The 17491-nt window shown below is 39.1% G+C and overlaps 1 protein-coding gene across 1 annotated transcript in view; it reads right to left on the minus strand.

Annotated features, from left to right (window-relative positions):
- The window catches only part of PMS1 (PMS1 homolog 1, mismatch repair system component), a 45916-nt gene that overhangs the window by 26196 nt on the left and 2229 nt on the right, over positions 1–17491 (minus strand). The window contains exons 3-6 of the mRNA XM_087707872.1: positions 13832–13988; positions 7167–7349; positions 5087–5189; positions 3195–3358 (exon numbers count right to left, since the gene is read on the minus strand). Of these exons, the coding sequence (XP_087563998.1) occupies positions 3195–3358; positions 5087–5189; positions 7167–7349; positions 13832–13963 (582 nt within the window). The 5' untranslated portion in view covers positions 13964–13988. The remainder of the gene's footprint in view (positions 1–3194; positions 3359–5086; positions 5190–7166; positions 7350–13831; positions 13989–17491) is intronic.

Genomic DNA, 17491 nt, shown 5'->3' on the forward strand with positions numbered 1-17491 from the left:
TGTTTACCGTATTTTTCACACTATAAGATGCACCCAACCATAAGACACACATAGAAGAACAAGAACAAAATCTACCTCTGCCTCCCAGCATCCATCCAGTATTCATTTGGCTAGCATCCTTGCAGCAAACAGTCTGGTCAGTTTCAGCACATTGTTGCAGCCCCAGCAAGTGACTCGTCAGGGCTCCCTTCCATTGCACCCACCACTGGTCAACTGAGCACAGCTGCCGCCAGCGGGAAATGCTGCAACCTTTGCTGCCGAGCAATTGATTGGTGGTTGGATCAGCCTCCCGGAATACCCTGATCAGCTGTTCTAGGCGGTGGGGATTGCTGCCGCTAATCGCCACCTCCTAAAACAGCTGATTGGCAGTATTCCAGGAGGCCGATTCAACCACCGATCAACTGTTTGGCAGCGAAGACTCCAGCATTCCCTGGTGGTGACAAATGGTGGCAACGGCGAATGTTGTACCACCCCCCTCCCCTCTTCTGCTATATTCCCTCTATAATACGGACATACATTTCCACCCACTTTTTTGGGCAAAAAAGGTGTGTCTTATAGTGCAAAAAATACGGTAATTATATAATGTATAATGTCCAATGAGTTGCCCCAGCATAATTTCATAATTTTCCCTAAATACTTTTGTACTTCTGCAATAGTAACTTATTACCCATCCCTATATTACACCAGTTCCTCAGTTTTGTCCATGATAATTCTGTGGCTACATACATGCCTGTATATCAGAAATTGAGAGGTATGTTCATAGCATGTAAAACTTTGGATGGCTTTTGTGACGCACAATGAAAGAGTTTACAATAACATTCGAAGAGTAAACTTAATTCAAAGTTTCAAACATCCAAAGGCTTGATGTAGGAGATAACCGCCAATTGCGTCATCAGTCATGAGTCCCTTCATGTCCACAAGAAATCTAAGTCCAGCCCACCTTGAATTCCTTATCTACTGCCAAATTGCTTTCTTTGATCATTAGTTTAGATTCGTGTAGACAGCTTAATCTTGCAATAAATCTTTATATCCATCTGAACTGCCTGGATCTCCTGATTTCCCTTGGTGCTTGACACTTATAATACAATTTCAGATTCAGAAACATAACTGTAATATTTTGTCTAACATTATTCCTTTTCATTTCCAATTCCAATATTTCACTTTCTACATGAAGAAGATGGATTCAGGATTAGAATGTACACATACTAACAGATTTCCAAGAGTCCTATATTGCAACTACAGACTTCTATCTTTATACCAATATAAACGTCTAATATACCAATTTCAAAAAACATTTAAAGGTTGTCCATGATCTCTAACATTCATACTACTCTAATTATTCATTTAGATGCCTAATTTTAACCTTTTATAATATCCTATATTTTATCTAATAAGATCTATATCTTGCAATCTTCTATGCTATAAATGTATAGGTAAAGGTTAAGGTTCCCCTTGCACATATGTGCTAGTCATTCCTGACTATAGGGGACAGTGCTCATCTCCATTTCAAAGTCGAAGAGCCAGCGCTGTCCGAAGACGTCTCTGTGGTCATGTGGCCAGCATGACTAAACACCAAAGGTGGTCCCTATTTTTCTACTTGCATTTTTATTGCTAGGTTGGCAGAAGCTGGGATAAGTAACGGGAGCTCACTCCATTACGTGGTGCTAGGGATTCGAACTGCCGAACTGTCAACCTTTCAGATCGACAAGCTCAGCATCTTAGCCACTGTGACCCATAAATGTATAGATGCACTCATGTATAAGTGTCACTTAATAAAGAAAAAAATGAAAAGCTACGACAATTTCCTCCAAACTTTGGAAGAAAAAAGCATATACAAAGAATATATAAACCTGAGTAGTAGAATAAAAGAAAAATAAAATGTAAAGAGCAGTCTAAATGGGCTCTTACATATTCAAAACCTGTATATTTTATTCAGATCAGTTTATTGTATCTGTACAAAATGATGGTAGTAAAAATCATGGAATGCAAAAGCTAACCATAATACTTAAATGAATTTGTTAATTAAAAGTCTATCCTGGGTATTTATTTTGTTTTGTTCCAATTAGTGCCATAGCTAATGAGCGACCTCTTGTGTTAAAGTTTTAAAACTATGCTTTCAATAACCATATTAACAATGAAAAAAAAGGCAACAGGCTGAAATCAACAACTTTGCAACTTGTTAGTACTGAATCTAAATTAAAATAGTTCGATCTTTTGCTCAGATCTGATTATTCATCACCTGTGAAAATATATCCAATTTCATTACACTACAATTCTCAATGGTTTGTTCAAATGCTGGTATTCCAAAATTACCTTCTCGCTATTCTTAGGTTGCTCCTACAACATTGGCAAGACACATTTTATTTCCTCCTTAACTGAAGCCATTTTTTTTAAAAAAAAGAATGCATTGGTGAAAATAGAAGAAATGGCTACAAATATAAGATTATGTTGTCTGGACCCATTTCAAGAAATTCAGGGGGAGGTGGGGGAAAAGAAAAACAAGATGACCAAGAATTGCCTGATGGCGTATGCTACACACTTCCTAAAATTGCGGCCAAAATGTACAATCTATGTTTTAGCTTTGATATTCAAGAACTTTTAAGTTTCTACCCAGTTGACCCTGAAGGCTATGAATACCTCTTATATTTTGACCCTAACTTGAGTCAACGGTAAAAGTTATACCAACAATGTAAAGAAATCTTTGTCCTTTTTTCCTTTAACTGTGTTCAGAGGCGTAATTTTTTTCTGCAGTATCATCTCAATGCCCTGGAACTACACGAAACCAACTTGGGCCATGAACAAATCAGCTGAAGATTAATAAACAATTTGATGGGGGACAGGGAGGTAACTTTCCATTGCAGCAAATATTTCTAAACAATTGTGAATTGGATTTATTTAGCCCTAAGATTGCTTTAGCTCTTAGTAACCGTACATGAACAATGTTCTTTCCAGGATCATATTTCTTTTTCATTAAAGAATATTATCTAAAATGTTCAAAAACTAAACATACATAAACATATAAAAAATAAGTATTTTTTTGCAAGAGTAGGAACATGATTTTTTAAAATTTCATCTGCCCAATAAATGTCACTCTTGTCTATGAGATAACCATGCAGAGATTGCGGCAGGGTTCTTTATTGAAAAGCAAAAGCAGATTTTGATTATGAGAAGTAGCAATTTAATAAATTTATTACCTTATTATGCGTAAACATTATCCTCAGTTCTGGTTTTATAATGCCATAGGCCATCAACAGCTTCTGAGCTTTTTTTATTTCTTCCTTACATTTCTTATCTGTAGAATAAAACTGTTTTCTTACAGGCAGATTCTTGAACAGCTTTTGAACTGTTACAGTTGTCCCTACCAAGAAGAGCAAGGGAGAAGAAAAGCAATGAAAATTAACTTACAGAGACACTCTTTCAATTCTATTAATCTATCCTTTTATTCCTTTAAACTGTGTGATAAGTACCTTATCACACAGCATCTACAGACTTTGACCTTGGCTGCATCAATCAGTTCTGACAATAATTTGTCCTTTTAGCTCTTGAAATTGAGAAATATCTAAATAGTTGTAGTCAAGGTATATCAAAAACAGCCATGGTACTGCAGTGATTAGAATAACAGTATTGCACAGGTTAACTCTGCTCACTGTCAGGAGTTTGATCCTGACCGGCTCAAACCTTCCAAGGTCAGTAAAATGAGGACCCAGGTTGGTGAGGGCAATGTGCTGACTCTGTAACACACTATGAAGCAACATACAAATCTAAGTGCTATTGCTAAAAGCTATATTACATCAGCAAAGTTAAACAAACACAAGCAATAACAATGCAAATAAGCAGAGATTCTCAAATTTTGCAATCTACAAGTTATTAAAATTTCAAAGAAGACTGACCCTTTTCATCACTTTGATGCCATAAATTCTGAGATTTTTCCCTAACTAAAGTGAAACCCCTCAAGAAATGCAGTGGTTCTAGAATGTAAACAATGCTTTAGAGCACTGAACACCAAGACAACTAGACACAAAAACAGTTTTCCCCCGAACATCATCACTGTGCTAAACAAATAATTCTCTCACCACTGTCAAACTATTCACTAAGGCTGAATTACTATTAGTCTTCTTATCGTTCCTATCCCTTCATCTCCTCCCACTTATGACTGCAGGACAGTAACTTTGTTGCTTGTATCCTTACAATTTATATTGATATTGATTGTTTTCTGATTGCTTATTTGTACCCTATGACTATCATTAAGTGTTGTACCTTATGATTCTTGATGAATGTATCTTGTCTTTTTATGTATACTGAGAGCATATGCACCAAAGACAAATCCCTTTTGTGTCCAATCACACTTGGCCAATAAAGAATTCTATTCTATTCTATTCTATTTTATTCTATTTTGAACTTTGTGGTATTTCTTGGTAATAAAAAGTTAGAAAAAGTTGATTCTACTTGTTTTATTCAGAGAACTGAAAACATAAGAAGAAATAGTCAGATAACATTTTAATGGATCATGAAAGCATGAATACTGAACAATCAGCCTTGAGATCTCTTTCAACTCTACAATTTTGATTCCTACTTAAAATAATTATTTTTTGTCTGAAACGGTATAGGGTTTCCTTTTGTCTGAAACGGTATAGGGTTTCCTGCCCAGGCAGGGGGTTGGATTAGAAGACCTCCAAGGTCCCTTCCAACTCTGCTATTGTATTGTATTGTATTTTTGTTATCTGAGACTAAGTCACTGAAACAATCAGAACTTGCTTTCCTCTTTTACACAACTTCAAGGGCACACCTGGTTCTTTGCTGTAGTTTTCCTTCTGAAATTTTCATTGCAGAATCCCTCATGTCTAGAATTTTATATTTTATGAAGAGTTATACATATTGAATGTATATGAATACACTTCATAAGTAAAATCTCAATTGGGTGTGTGTTTTAATTTTTCATGTCTGACTCAACTAGTTATTTTGAAAAATCACAATTTTAATTATAAGTTCAAATTTTAAAATGTTATCCAACTGTTCTATTACCTGAAGCAGAAAATTCATGTCCCTGAACTCATACTCTAAAGATAAGAGGGACTAAAAGCCATACCTGTTCCAAGATGAGATGGCTTCTGAGAAATTATATGACCACTTCCATCAAAATTGTACTGGGTGCTAAAATCATCAGCAGCTGTCCTTGTTGTAACAGAAACCTAACAATAAAGAATCTAATGTCAAGTAAACAATTAGGAAAAGATATATGTACATTCTATTACCTATGTAATTCACACAAACCATGATGAAGATAATTATTATTTATTAAACTTGTACACTCCCCAAATCTCATCAACTCTTTGCAGCTTACAATATCATGATAATCAACGATTGTTCCTAGAAATGTAAAAATCATTCAGAGAATTCTTGACAGATGCATCTTCTGCACATGTAAATAACCTGGAATGGACTTTGACACAGCGTCTCTTGATCTTTAGGAGAAAATAATACTTTGATGTTTCAAGTCAAGTAATCCTCAAATCCCACACAAGATCTAATTGTTTTATGAGTCTTCTAGGAGCAGAAGCAATATGCTTCTAAATACCAACTTATAGAGAGCCAGCAATTATTATTTATCTTATAAGAAATATAGTTTTCTACCTCTGAATAAAGATCTTTTAACATTCCTCTTCTATTTAGAACTGTACTGTACTTCAGTTTATATATAAATGTATTGCGAGATGGTTATACAGATTGTAAATATAAAAAGCATTTTTATGTTTGCCTTGTCATACTTAGATATACAATTCCATTTTTGTGCACTGTATTGTGTTTTGTTCATCTCAAATTTGAGAATGCCTTTGAAAAGGAAGGGAATTGCAACAATGAAAACTACTCTGAAAATCTGACATACAAAAGAGCATTCACAGCCTGTCCAAATAGACCTAAAATACACCTTTAAAAAGTGTGTATTTAAAAAAAAAAGTATGGTTGGATACTTGAGTACATGGCTTAGCTACAGCCTCTGTATTTATTTCAAAAGCCAACTTTCTATGTTGTGTTTAGCTTGCTAAGCATTTGCTGTTTACTAGACTCTGCTGATGCCAATCCATCCTATTGTGTGTGGAATTTTAAGAGTGGAGGGAGTAATAAAAAAAATTATGTTGATCTCATTTGGTTTGTTAAAACATTGGCACAAATGCACTTTGCCTATGATCATATTCCCTGTTGATGCACTTCATGATGCAGTTGCTATTTACCGATATTATTATTCTGGCCTCTTTGTGTGTTGATTTGTTTGGCTTGTTTGCTGTTGACTTTTATCTCTTTTTGTCCCACTGCCCCCTCAAATACTGTACTTTTTTTTTTTTACTTAACAAAGATTGTTCCTTTCTGTTCTTTGCTGATTTTTTAAAAAATGAAAATGCAGGTAGGGCATAATTGGTCTGAACAGAGCTGCTATTTTCTTATTTCACTAAGGTTCAGCAAGACTCATGCAGTAGCTATGTGCAAACTGCTTTTGTTTTGGCAAGCATTTATCAAAGTAACACCCCCCCCCGAAAAACATGCTGTAGAAAAATGGATAAGAAAAAAGGAAGGAAGGAAGGAAGGAAGGAAGGAAGGAAGGAAGGTCCAGTATATTGTGTGTATTGGGATTTTGTTCCTCCTTGAATTTCAGATAGCCTACTTAGAAAATAACTGAAAAAATATGGGAGATAAGCTGTGTTTTTATTCATATTTTCTCAATTAGCATCTGATCACTGCAATCAAAATTCAGCAATGCCTTCTTCTCAGGTTTTCTGCTTAACCACTGGGCAAACCCTGTATCTTCTTCATAAATTCACATCCCACCCCTCCACCCACCCCCAAAAAGGTTAGGAGAATGGCATCAATAACTGGAGTTAAAACAGCAGAGATGGAAATGTGTATGCTCAAGGTTCCTCCTTTTCATACATGTGTCGACTTTGAGGGCAGGGCTGTGACTATTATCTTGTCATTTTTGAACAGCCTCTACAGACACCGTACTTAGAAAGAAGTGGGACTGTACATGCAAACCCCAGCAGATACATTCTCCCAATAGACTATCTGTATTTTGGATCCCTTAAAATCAAATGGGTTAATGTTTCATTTTTCAGAACTATAGCATCTGGGTTACAAAACAGACACAAAAGCCGATAACTATATTAGCCTTTTACCTGTGATATGCTACAAATGGAGCCCAGAGCTTCACCACGAAAACCATACGTGCTCAAACTTTCAAGGTCCTCAGAAGAACTTATTTTTGATGTGTAGTGCTTCATTGCCATCACAGGAACATCAATTGCCTTAATCCCATCACCATTATCTCGTACCTCAATCTTTTCAAAACCATAGTTCTCCTACATAAAGAAAACATTAGTTTCAAGCGACAGAGAACATTTTATGGAGTTGTTTGATTCCAAGAACACCTTTACAGAAAGTGCAATTACCAATTAATAAGGGTCAATTCGGTTTTCTGAATCTGAAACTCTTATCATCAATATTTATTAATCAAGTAATTTATGTCAATTTTCCAACATAGGCAACTTTGGAATATCAGAGAGTCAATGGCTTGAACCCGCACCATCTTAAGATAGAAAAACCCTGCAGGTAAAATATGTGGGATCATGCTCTAATCTTTATAAAATAGTGGACAGAATTCTTGAGGAATGACGTATTCAATAACTTGTTTGAAGTTATTTAAGAAAACGATACAGAATTACTGAATTGGCATAGTACAACTGCTTAATTCTAGAATAATGCTGCATTTGGATCCAAAGTGGGCGAAGGTAAGCATGGACACCAGGGGTGGGTTTCTCGCCCCGTTCCAACCGGTTCGGTTGGAACGAGGCCGGCGGCGTCCTCGCGCACGCGTGCGGCTGCTCCTGGAGGATCGCGCAGGCGCTGTATGCGTCCTGCGCATGCGTGGAAGCGCAGAATTCGTCAAAACCGGGTAAGGAGCGGGCGCGGGCGCGCCCTTCGCCATTCCCAGAAGTTACTTACTTCCGGGTTCGGCGACCAACCGGTTCGCAGGGACCGCCACGAACCGGCTGAAACCCACCCCTGATGGACACCCACACTGTGTTTGTCAAGAGTCATTATGAAGGTGGTAATGGCAGATCCTATCTTGCTGCACTATTGCCACTTCCTTCACTCAAAAAACTACTTTGAGGGCTGATGTGGTTATTATGTGAATGTAGGAAAAGGTGTGCCTCCTTTAAGGAATTGTTAAAAGTACAATGAAGATGCCCATGGGTGAACAAAAGCACCTGTCTACTTCAGACACAAAAATTGCACACATGTAGTTTATTCAAATACCTGACCATGGAACTCTTTAATTTGTATACATTATACTTTAGAGCCGAGGTGGCACAGTGGTTAGAGTGCAGTACTGCAAGCCACTTCAGCTGACTGCTAACAGCAGTTCGGCGGTTCAAATCTCACTGGTTCAAGGTTGACTCAGCCTTCCATCCTTCCGAGGTGGGTAAAATGAGGACCCGGATTGTTGTTGCGGGCAATATGCTGACTCTGTAAACCGCTTAGAGAGGGCTGAAAGCCCTATGAAGTGGTATATAAATCTAACTGCTATTGCTATTATACTCATACCTAAACCATGCTATGTTTATTGAAATTAATTTGAATCCCAAATGCAATTTCTGCTTGACAGACTACAATCCCTAAATCAATTAAATGTTTGTCCTACACCACTCATCCATGAAATAGAAATTATCAACTCACAGTATATACTTAAAGATTGTTAAGGTTATAAAACTTTCAAAAAGTTGAGAGACCACCTCCTGCCAATTACCTCCCTACGACCTATTAGATCACACAGATTAGGCCTCCTCCGAGTTCCATCCACCAGTCAGTGTCGACTGGCAACTACGCAGAGGAGAGCCTTTTCAGTAGTAGCTCCGACCCTTTGGAACGATCTCCCCATGGAGATTCGCACCCTCACCACCGTCCAGACCTTTCGCACAGCCCTCAAGACCGGGCTATCCCGTCAGGCCTGGGGATAAAGATTCTAATCCGTCCCCACCCGAATGATGAATGAATGTTGTGTTCTATTTTTACTTATGTACTGTCTCATGTCTTGTTTTGTATTCCCCTCCCCATAAATTGTAAGCCGCCCTGAGTCCCCTCAGGGAAAAGGGCGGCCTATAAATAATAAACAAATACAAAAAAATCCTCTTTACTCTGAATTACCGGCTACTAAATATTCTATACAAATTTAACCTTATTGTACATATTGTTCAAAATGAAAAACAAACAAATAACATAATAAACCTGTTTGTCACTAGAAGTCCAAAATCTATATTTTCTTACTTTCATTTGTATTCTAAATCAGTGTTTATACCGCAAATCAATCTCATGTGTAAATACCTAATTTTATTTACCACATACACACAAGTAAGATGAGAAGATGGGTATTTTTAAATTAATTAATAAATACGTAAGCATTTCCTTTGTTGCTCTTTTTGGAAGGATCTACTCCCTTTACCTATATTTAGACTCTAAATCCTCATGAAGTTCATGGAAATAGCTTCCTTATAAATAACTAGATAAAAAGACAACTGACAACACTCATAATATATCTTTCAGAAAGATGGCGTCTCAGATTTCATTCCAGTATAGCTCGAATAGCTGAATTAGAATTGAGCAAATTTAGGTTCAACTCCAGAATGTCTTCTGAAAAATCATTGGACCTTTTATGACTTCTCTCACGACAACCTACTTCACAAGTTGTTCCAGAAACTTGGAAGCGCTAATTCTACTCAATGCTGTACTATCCTTCTAGAGGTAAAGTGAACTGTAAATGACTTCGTTTCAAATTACAATTATCATCATTCTATCATTGTATGCAACATTTTTAAAGAAAAGGACTACTACCATTTAGTACTGTTAAGTCAGGTTTGGGGGAAATGAATATTGTAAAATATTTCTAAAATTTGATATCTCCCTCTGAAATCAATCTCTTTTTTATCTTTTGCAATTACAAAAGTCTTCAATTAAGAGTACAATAGAACCTCTGGTCACAAACCCTTCTGACCACGACCAAATTGGGTTCCGACCAAAAAATTCACAATTTTTTTTCCTGTGGTTGATTTCCCCTTCTGCACCATTTTTCTTTTGTAAGCACCAAATTTCCAAAATTAGGTTTGGGACACAACCAAATCGGGTTGCGGCCAAAGTTATGGAATGAATTAAGGCCGTGACCAGAGGTTCTACTATATTTAAGTGAAGCAAGTCCTAAAAAAATTAATGTTTCTCTATGTCATGTAGAAACATATTGAACAAATGTTTTCAGTTAAAGCTACTCTCTGTCATTTTTGATTAAATAGCTATTCCCAGATATTAAAAACAACCTTCTAAGTCAAAAGTATAAACAATGAATGCAGTTATTTTTTCTAGATTAAAAGTAATATTTAACTATATGATTATTACCAATAGAAGACAATATTTGCAGCTAAGGGTTGAACTGTGTGGTCCTTGGTACTCTCTGAGCTTGGTTGTTTTCTTGCAGACATTTCAAACTAGGTCATGTTTTCTTGTAGATGTTTCATTAAAAAAATTAGGTAATATCAGATGTTACCATCAGATGTATATGTTGCTTATCTCTGAGGTGGATGTTTACTTAGGATGTTGTGGAGTGCTTTAGTTGGTTTGTATACTATGGTTACGCCATGTGATTGTAATAGTCTGTTGAGATGTTTTTGATACATGGTAGTGTTATCTTTATAACAGTTTATGTTGGTTGGGCTGTAGTAGTTGAGACGTGTCCAGCTTCCCTCTATCTGCCATAGAACAGAATGTTCTACAGAAAAGCCTCAATTACAACACAGATGATGCTAATAATACATTATAATTCTATAGAGATTTAGAAGGAATTTAAAACCACAGGAAGTTCCATAGAGATCTAAGACAGCATAAGACTGTTGTAGATCAGAAGATGAGAATAGAATCAACTCAAATCCAACATAGAAACTGGACAACCAGATCAAGAGAACTCTCAGTGACTTACCCAAAAAGAGGAAATCACAAAATGAGAACAGTGGTTGATGAAAAGCAGTGGACCTGTCCTTCTGTGCTTCTATGGATGCCTCAAAACACAAAACACAGAAGCCACATGTACTTCTCTGCCCTATTGTATTGTTACCAGAACCCCCAACCTATACTACTACTAAATTCACAAAATAGTTTGGACTTCTCACAGAGGGAGGCAAATACTCCATCAACTCCCACTAGAGTGTCTCCAAAGAATCAATAACCTGATAGATGAAGATGAAACCATGATTTCACAGTACTCTTTCTATTCAGAGATTTGGAATTAACAAAAGAATCCATGGAGCACTACTTACACAGTGCACCCGACCTAAATACATTCACCAAGATTGAAATCCCCAAACCATGAACTTAATTAACTCTGCTTGGCTACATAGTTTCAGTGAGATGGACAAATATGCCAACAAATCACCCATGGGGTCACTGCTTTCATGATTCACAACAGGGATTGACTTCTACAATCCATATATCGCCATCACCATCGATTCTTTTTGTGTGAAGCCCACAGGGCAGCAAGCTTCTTCCAATGAAGAAGAAAAATCTAGTGCAGCGATGGCAAACCTTTTTTGGCTTGTGTGCCATAAGGGGGGGGGGGAGAGCACAGGGTGGTTGTGCCGCACCAATAATGCAATGCGCGACCCCCCAGGGCGCATGCGAGGTGCTCCCCCATTTTTTTCATGCTTTTTTCGCCCTCCCCCAGGCTCCAGAGGCTTTATAGGAACCTGGGGAGGGCGAAAACAGCCCCCCGCCCCCCCGGAGGCTTCAGTGACCTAGGAACCTGGGGAGGGCTTAAACCGACCCTACGAGCAAACCGGAAGTCCGTTCCCGAATTTCTGGTTTGCTCATAGGGCTGTTTTTTTGCGCTCCGGAGGCTTCAGGGAAGCTCCTGAAGCCTCTGGAGGGCCTCCAGGTGGGCCGGGGGGGGGCTCTTTTTGCTTTCCCCAGGCTCCTATAAAGCCTCTGGAGCCTGGGGAGGGCGAAAAATGGTTTTAAAAAAGGCTGAACTCAGCTGGCTAGCGCGCACATACACACTGTCCAAGTGACAGGGCAATGCCTTGTGTGCCCTAACAAATGGCTCCGCTTGCCACCTGTGGCACTCGTACCATAGGTTCACCATCCCGGACCTAGTGCCTGCGGTATGCACTAGGTGGATTGAGTAGCTCAGCAGCTGCCATTGCCAGTCCCAAGCCCAGCTAAAGGAGGTGGTGTAGGGCTAGCAATCCCACCCTATAAAAATCTGACCGCTACTGAAATAGCAAGTAGAAACCAAATCTGTATAGCACTTTTCCACATATAACCCAAAGTATGGATCTGATATGTAAATGGAACCTTTGTCATAATAAAAAAAAAGAATAAACTAGAATGGAAACATAAAACTATCAATATCTCAGAAATTACCAACAGACTATTACAACCGTATAACATCATTGTAGCATACAAACCAACTAAAGCCCTCCACAACATCCCTGATAAACCAAATGACAGAACAAAAACCAGGAATCATCTACAATAAACAGTGCAAGAACTATAATAGCCATTACGTAGGACAAACAAGCAGAAGACCACCAGAGCACATCCATGAACACCAACTATAAGTCAGAAGACATGATGAAAACTCCTTAAATTTCACAATATGTAGATAAGACTTTACCATTGTTTCAACTGGGAAACTGTGAGCATTCTAGACCAAGCCAAGTCCAAAACCGCTTGAGAATTCCTGAAAATGTGGCACTTGGTCAAATCAGCCATCAAAAGGCACATAAAGGTAAACATCTACTTACCATTCAAAAGAGATAATCAAAAAGCCAAAAAGGATGGGGAAAAAAAATAGGTTGCTGTTACCTAGTTTGGGGATGAAATGTCTGCAAGAAAACAACCAAGATTGAAGAGTACCAATAATCCCACACTATGATTATGTACTCTTTAAAATGAAACATCAGTAGGAAGCCCTATATAATTATATGCTTTAAAATCAAGATTATATTTGTTAAAACTAGTATTTGCAAAACTGCTAGGTCAGAAGTGTCAAACTCAAGGCCCAAAACTGCTAGGTCAGAAGTGTCAAACTCAAGGCGTATCCAGTGGGATACGACCAGTACGCCCCGGTACGGGTGACCGGTGCCTGCTGGGAGCACCAGGTACTGTTCTGGTACGGTGCTCTGGAGGGCCCACCCGCCCGTGCTCTTTACCTGTATTTGTGATGTTTGGGACTTCCGTGCATGCTCACGGAGCGTACAGCGCCTGTGCGACGCTCTGCTGAGCAGCTGGAGTGTTGCCGGTGGTAAGTAAGCATGTGTGTGCTGTGTGTGTGTGCTGCACGCATTCATGTGGTGGATGCCCGGCCCCGTTGCACCATACCAGTTGCACTGGGATCCGGAACCCACCACTGGCCCACAGCCACATCTGGCCTGTGGGTTGCTTAGATTTGGCCTGCAGGGATGCGTTGCACCATACCAGTTGCACTGGGATCCGGAACCCACCACTGGCCCGCAGCCACATCTGGCCTGCGGGTTGCTTAGATCTGACCTGCAGGGATGCGTTGCACCATACCAGTTGCACTGGGATCCGGAACCCACCACAGCCACATCTGGCCTGCGGGTTGCTTAGATCTGGCCTGCGGGGCTGCTCTGGAAACAGTAAAGAATCAGCCCGCGGTGCCCCTGCCAGTGAAAACGGAACTGGTGAGAGCTACTCACATTTTTAGTCAGTTTTACTTTCTAAGGAAATATGGTCTTCTCACCCATACTTTCATCCCAATTTTAGTCTTAAAAAAACTTACCAACTTAACATCGATACTGGTTGCATTCGCGTCCAAAGAATTCTCTACCAGTTCTTTAACCACACTGACAACTGATACAATGACCTGTGAACTAGAAAGAAGTCGAATAGTTTCCGCTGGTAGTTGTTTCATGTTTTGGCTTTCAGGAACTGGTTTTCTAAAAAAGATAAAATCACAATTTAAGAGAGTATGATACTGTCTTTTTTTAATTGTTCTCTTCTGTACAGAGTTGAAGATAAAAGCATAGTGCTATGTCAAATTACTGATCAATAATTTGGTGCATTTTGCTGATGAAACCTTTCACATCTGGAATTTATATGAGCAGTTTGATGTACCTGGTACAGCATCTTGCCATATTATCTCAGGCTCATTTCAGATTCTTCATTCTGAGAAAGTGGATAGGATGACTGATGGAATGACTTCTGCTACATGTAGTTTACACCTGTATCCTCCCTGGCTGTTTCTGCAAGCACGTGTCTGTATGAGAGGGGCTGAATGTAGGAGGTAGCAATAGTTAAGACTTATATACCGCTTCATAGGGCTTTCAGCCCTCTCTAAGCGGTTTACAGAGTCAGCATATTGCCCCCAACAACAATCCGGGTCCTCATTTTACCCACCTTGGAAGGATGGAAGGCTGAGTCAACCTTGAGCCTAGTGGGATTTGAACAGCCGAACTGCTGAACTGCAGTCAGCTGAAGTAGCCTGCAGTGCTGCATTTAACCACTGCGCCACCTCGGCTCCTAGGTGGTCAGCATCCCTTTGAGAAAAAGGAGGCCACTGCTCCTGCTCACCAGAGGCAGTGGTGAGCATCCTCCTGAAGAGCCCTCCTTGGATTTTAGCCAATTTAGAAACTTTCACCTGGTTTCCAACATTCTCATTGTAGTAAGGCTGCTAAGTGGCAAGACTGCAACTGCAGCATTCCTTAACATGGTTTATGTAGGTTCTTTTAGTCAGGGTTCAGGCCTGAGTTATAGATGGAAATACACTGGTGACTGTGGTGTATGACCTTCATCAAGACTTGGATGGGGAAGTCTATTCCTCCTGGACCTTTTACATAACATGCTGGTTTTCAGTATCTTTGACCACGTTGTCCTGCTGCTGACCTTCTTTATGAATTGGGAGAAAAAGACAGTGTTTTGTCCACAGAGTGCTGCAAATTTTTCAGTCCTCCTCCCTGTTATTCAGCATCTACAGGAAGCACTTGGAGAATGACCTAATGATTTAGGGTGAGGAATGGTGTAATATCCAATTACACAACTCTGTCCCAGGCAAAGGTGGGGATGCAGAAGCCCTGGCCAGGTTTCTGTAAGATTAAAGACGTGAATGAGAAGAAACAAGTTGAGACTGAAATCTCTGCAACGTATCCATATTGCTTATATAGAAACCAGCCTCTCCTATGGAGGGAATTACTTGCCCTGAAGGAGATGGGAATCCTTGTAACCCGCAACTATAGGTAGAGTGGAGACTATGGTTACTTGGGGTATCTGTCAAGTTTTGGCTGGTTTTCTTATTGCATTTCTCCCTGGAACATGGGACCCTGCCAGGAGTTACCCATGTTCTCACAAACTCTAAAATTAACTTCAATATGTTCTACTTCAAACTGCCTTTGAAGAATGACTGAAAGCTTCAGTTGGTGTAGAATGCAGACACCTGATAGGTGAGTCACTGGTGCCATCTAACATTGTTTGTACGAGTTCCCCGGCCTTCCACATAGAAATAAAAATGCTGGTTTTAACTTGGGAGAACCTTTTATGGCTTGGCACCTAGATCATGCAAAACTGCTTCGCTTTAGGTAGCATCTCCATCTCTTCAGTTTGCAGGAACATGACGATTTTCTGTGTATGCTCCATAATTGTGGACCACTTTATCCATGGAGATGCAGATATACTCTATTTAGCAGTATTATAATCAAACTACAACTTTAATTATTATTTAAAGGGTTGATTGCTTATAGGGCTGGTAATTATATTTGTTTTACATTTCAGGTATAAAGGTAAATGCATGTTTAGACCATATCAACAAAAGCATAATTTTGGAATTATAGCAAGTTCATTTACTTTCATTACACTCAACTTTAGCTATGTTTAGTTTATTTTAAGAAGGATTTCCAGAAACTGGAATGGATGGAGCCAACAAGAATGCTCAGGGATTAGAAATTAAGTTGTATGAAGACAGACTAAAGAAGTTAGTAAGTTTAGCCTTGATTGGAGGATACTGCAGCAAAATATCTGAAATATATCGTCTTAGAAGATGATCAAGACTTATTCACTCAAACTTTAGACTTTTTCATTGGCTTTCTGTAATTGAAATCCAGTATTAGAAATTTACTTTTCTCGATAGCAGCCTAGAAAAGTCTAGATAGCATCTATTGAAAACTTATATGTAAATTATAGCAGCACAATGGTGCAACAACAGTCAAAATTTTCTTTCAGAAGTCTGAAAACTGCAGACTCTCCTCATTACAGAAAGCTATGTTCTTACATCATATGGCTTATCTTCAAAGGCATTACTTCAGCTTTTAAAGAGAAAGCATGGTAGAGGCTTAGAAGAATGTTTTGAAGGCTGGTCATCAGATTCAAGGCTAAATTGCAAATGGTCAGTATTCTTAAAGAGTATAGTAAATGCATTGTTTTAGTATCTGTTGTTCAAAAGCTTAGGTTTAATGCTAAACCACAGTCCAGCATTTTAAGAACAACCTACTTAGGCTCATGGTTCACATGGAGCAGCTGGCCTTCTTTGGACTAATCTGCCTAGCTGATGATGGTACAAGCTGTCCCGTTTGCAAACCATTGACAGGAACTGAATTTCCCTCCTGGTGATCTCCAGACACTGCTCATGTACAGAGCTTGCAACAAACATCATGCAGGCACTACAAACGAGAACCCCTCCAAGCTCTGGAAAGAATGGAGAAAGGTAAAGAAAACTGCTTGTGCCATATGGCATGAGAAGAGTGACTTCCTCCCTTGGCAGTCAAGCAAACTATGTGAAGAAGCTGAGGGGAATATCAAGACTGGGCTGACCAGCAAAACTTGCCACAATCAAAGAGGAGGAACAGATATAGATGTTGTATAAGGGCAAATGTACAGAAAGAAAGAGCAGGAGGAAGAGCTTCGTGAGGAAAAGGATGATTATAGGAACCTAATCTCTCCACACCCTGCAATTTCCTTAAACTCAGTATCTCATTATTTCCAGTTTTGTTTTTATGCCGGATTATGATGTTCTTTGAATCCAAGTACTGATTTGGAGGCTTTAATCCAGACCTAGTATTTTCTGAGTGCAACACACAGCTGCTTTACTGACTAGCGTAGCATAATGTCTTCAAGGAATGTTTTCAAGTGACTCTTCTGAGAAGCAGATCCGAGGAAGATTCTCATCTATGAGTAAGGTATTTCCCTAAGTAGTTGGCATATATGATTTAGCTTGTTGTGCAAACACATCCTAAGGTAATCTACAGTATTGGCATTCAGCCTGGGCCATATGCTATCTAGATAGAGCTACCTTTAAAAAATAGCTTGGAAACTGGTAAGATGTGAAACCAAAAGCAGATACAGGTCAGTCCTTGATTTACAACAGTTCACTTAGTGACGGTTCAAAATTTAACAGCATTGAAAAAATAACTTATGATCATTTTTCACATTTACAACCGTTGCAACGTCCCCA

The sequence above is a fragment of the Thamnophis sirtalis genome, unplaced genomic scaffold, assembly GCF_051295495.1.
Source record: "Thamnophis sirtalis isolate CommonGarterSnake01/CBP01778 unplaced genomic scaffold, rThaSir2_p1.2 scaffold_1, whole genome shotgun sequence".
Lineage (NCBI taxonomy): Eukaryota > Metazoa > Chordata > Lepidosauria > Squamata > Natricidae > Thamnophis > Thamnophis sirtalis.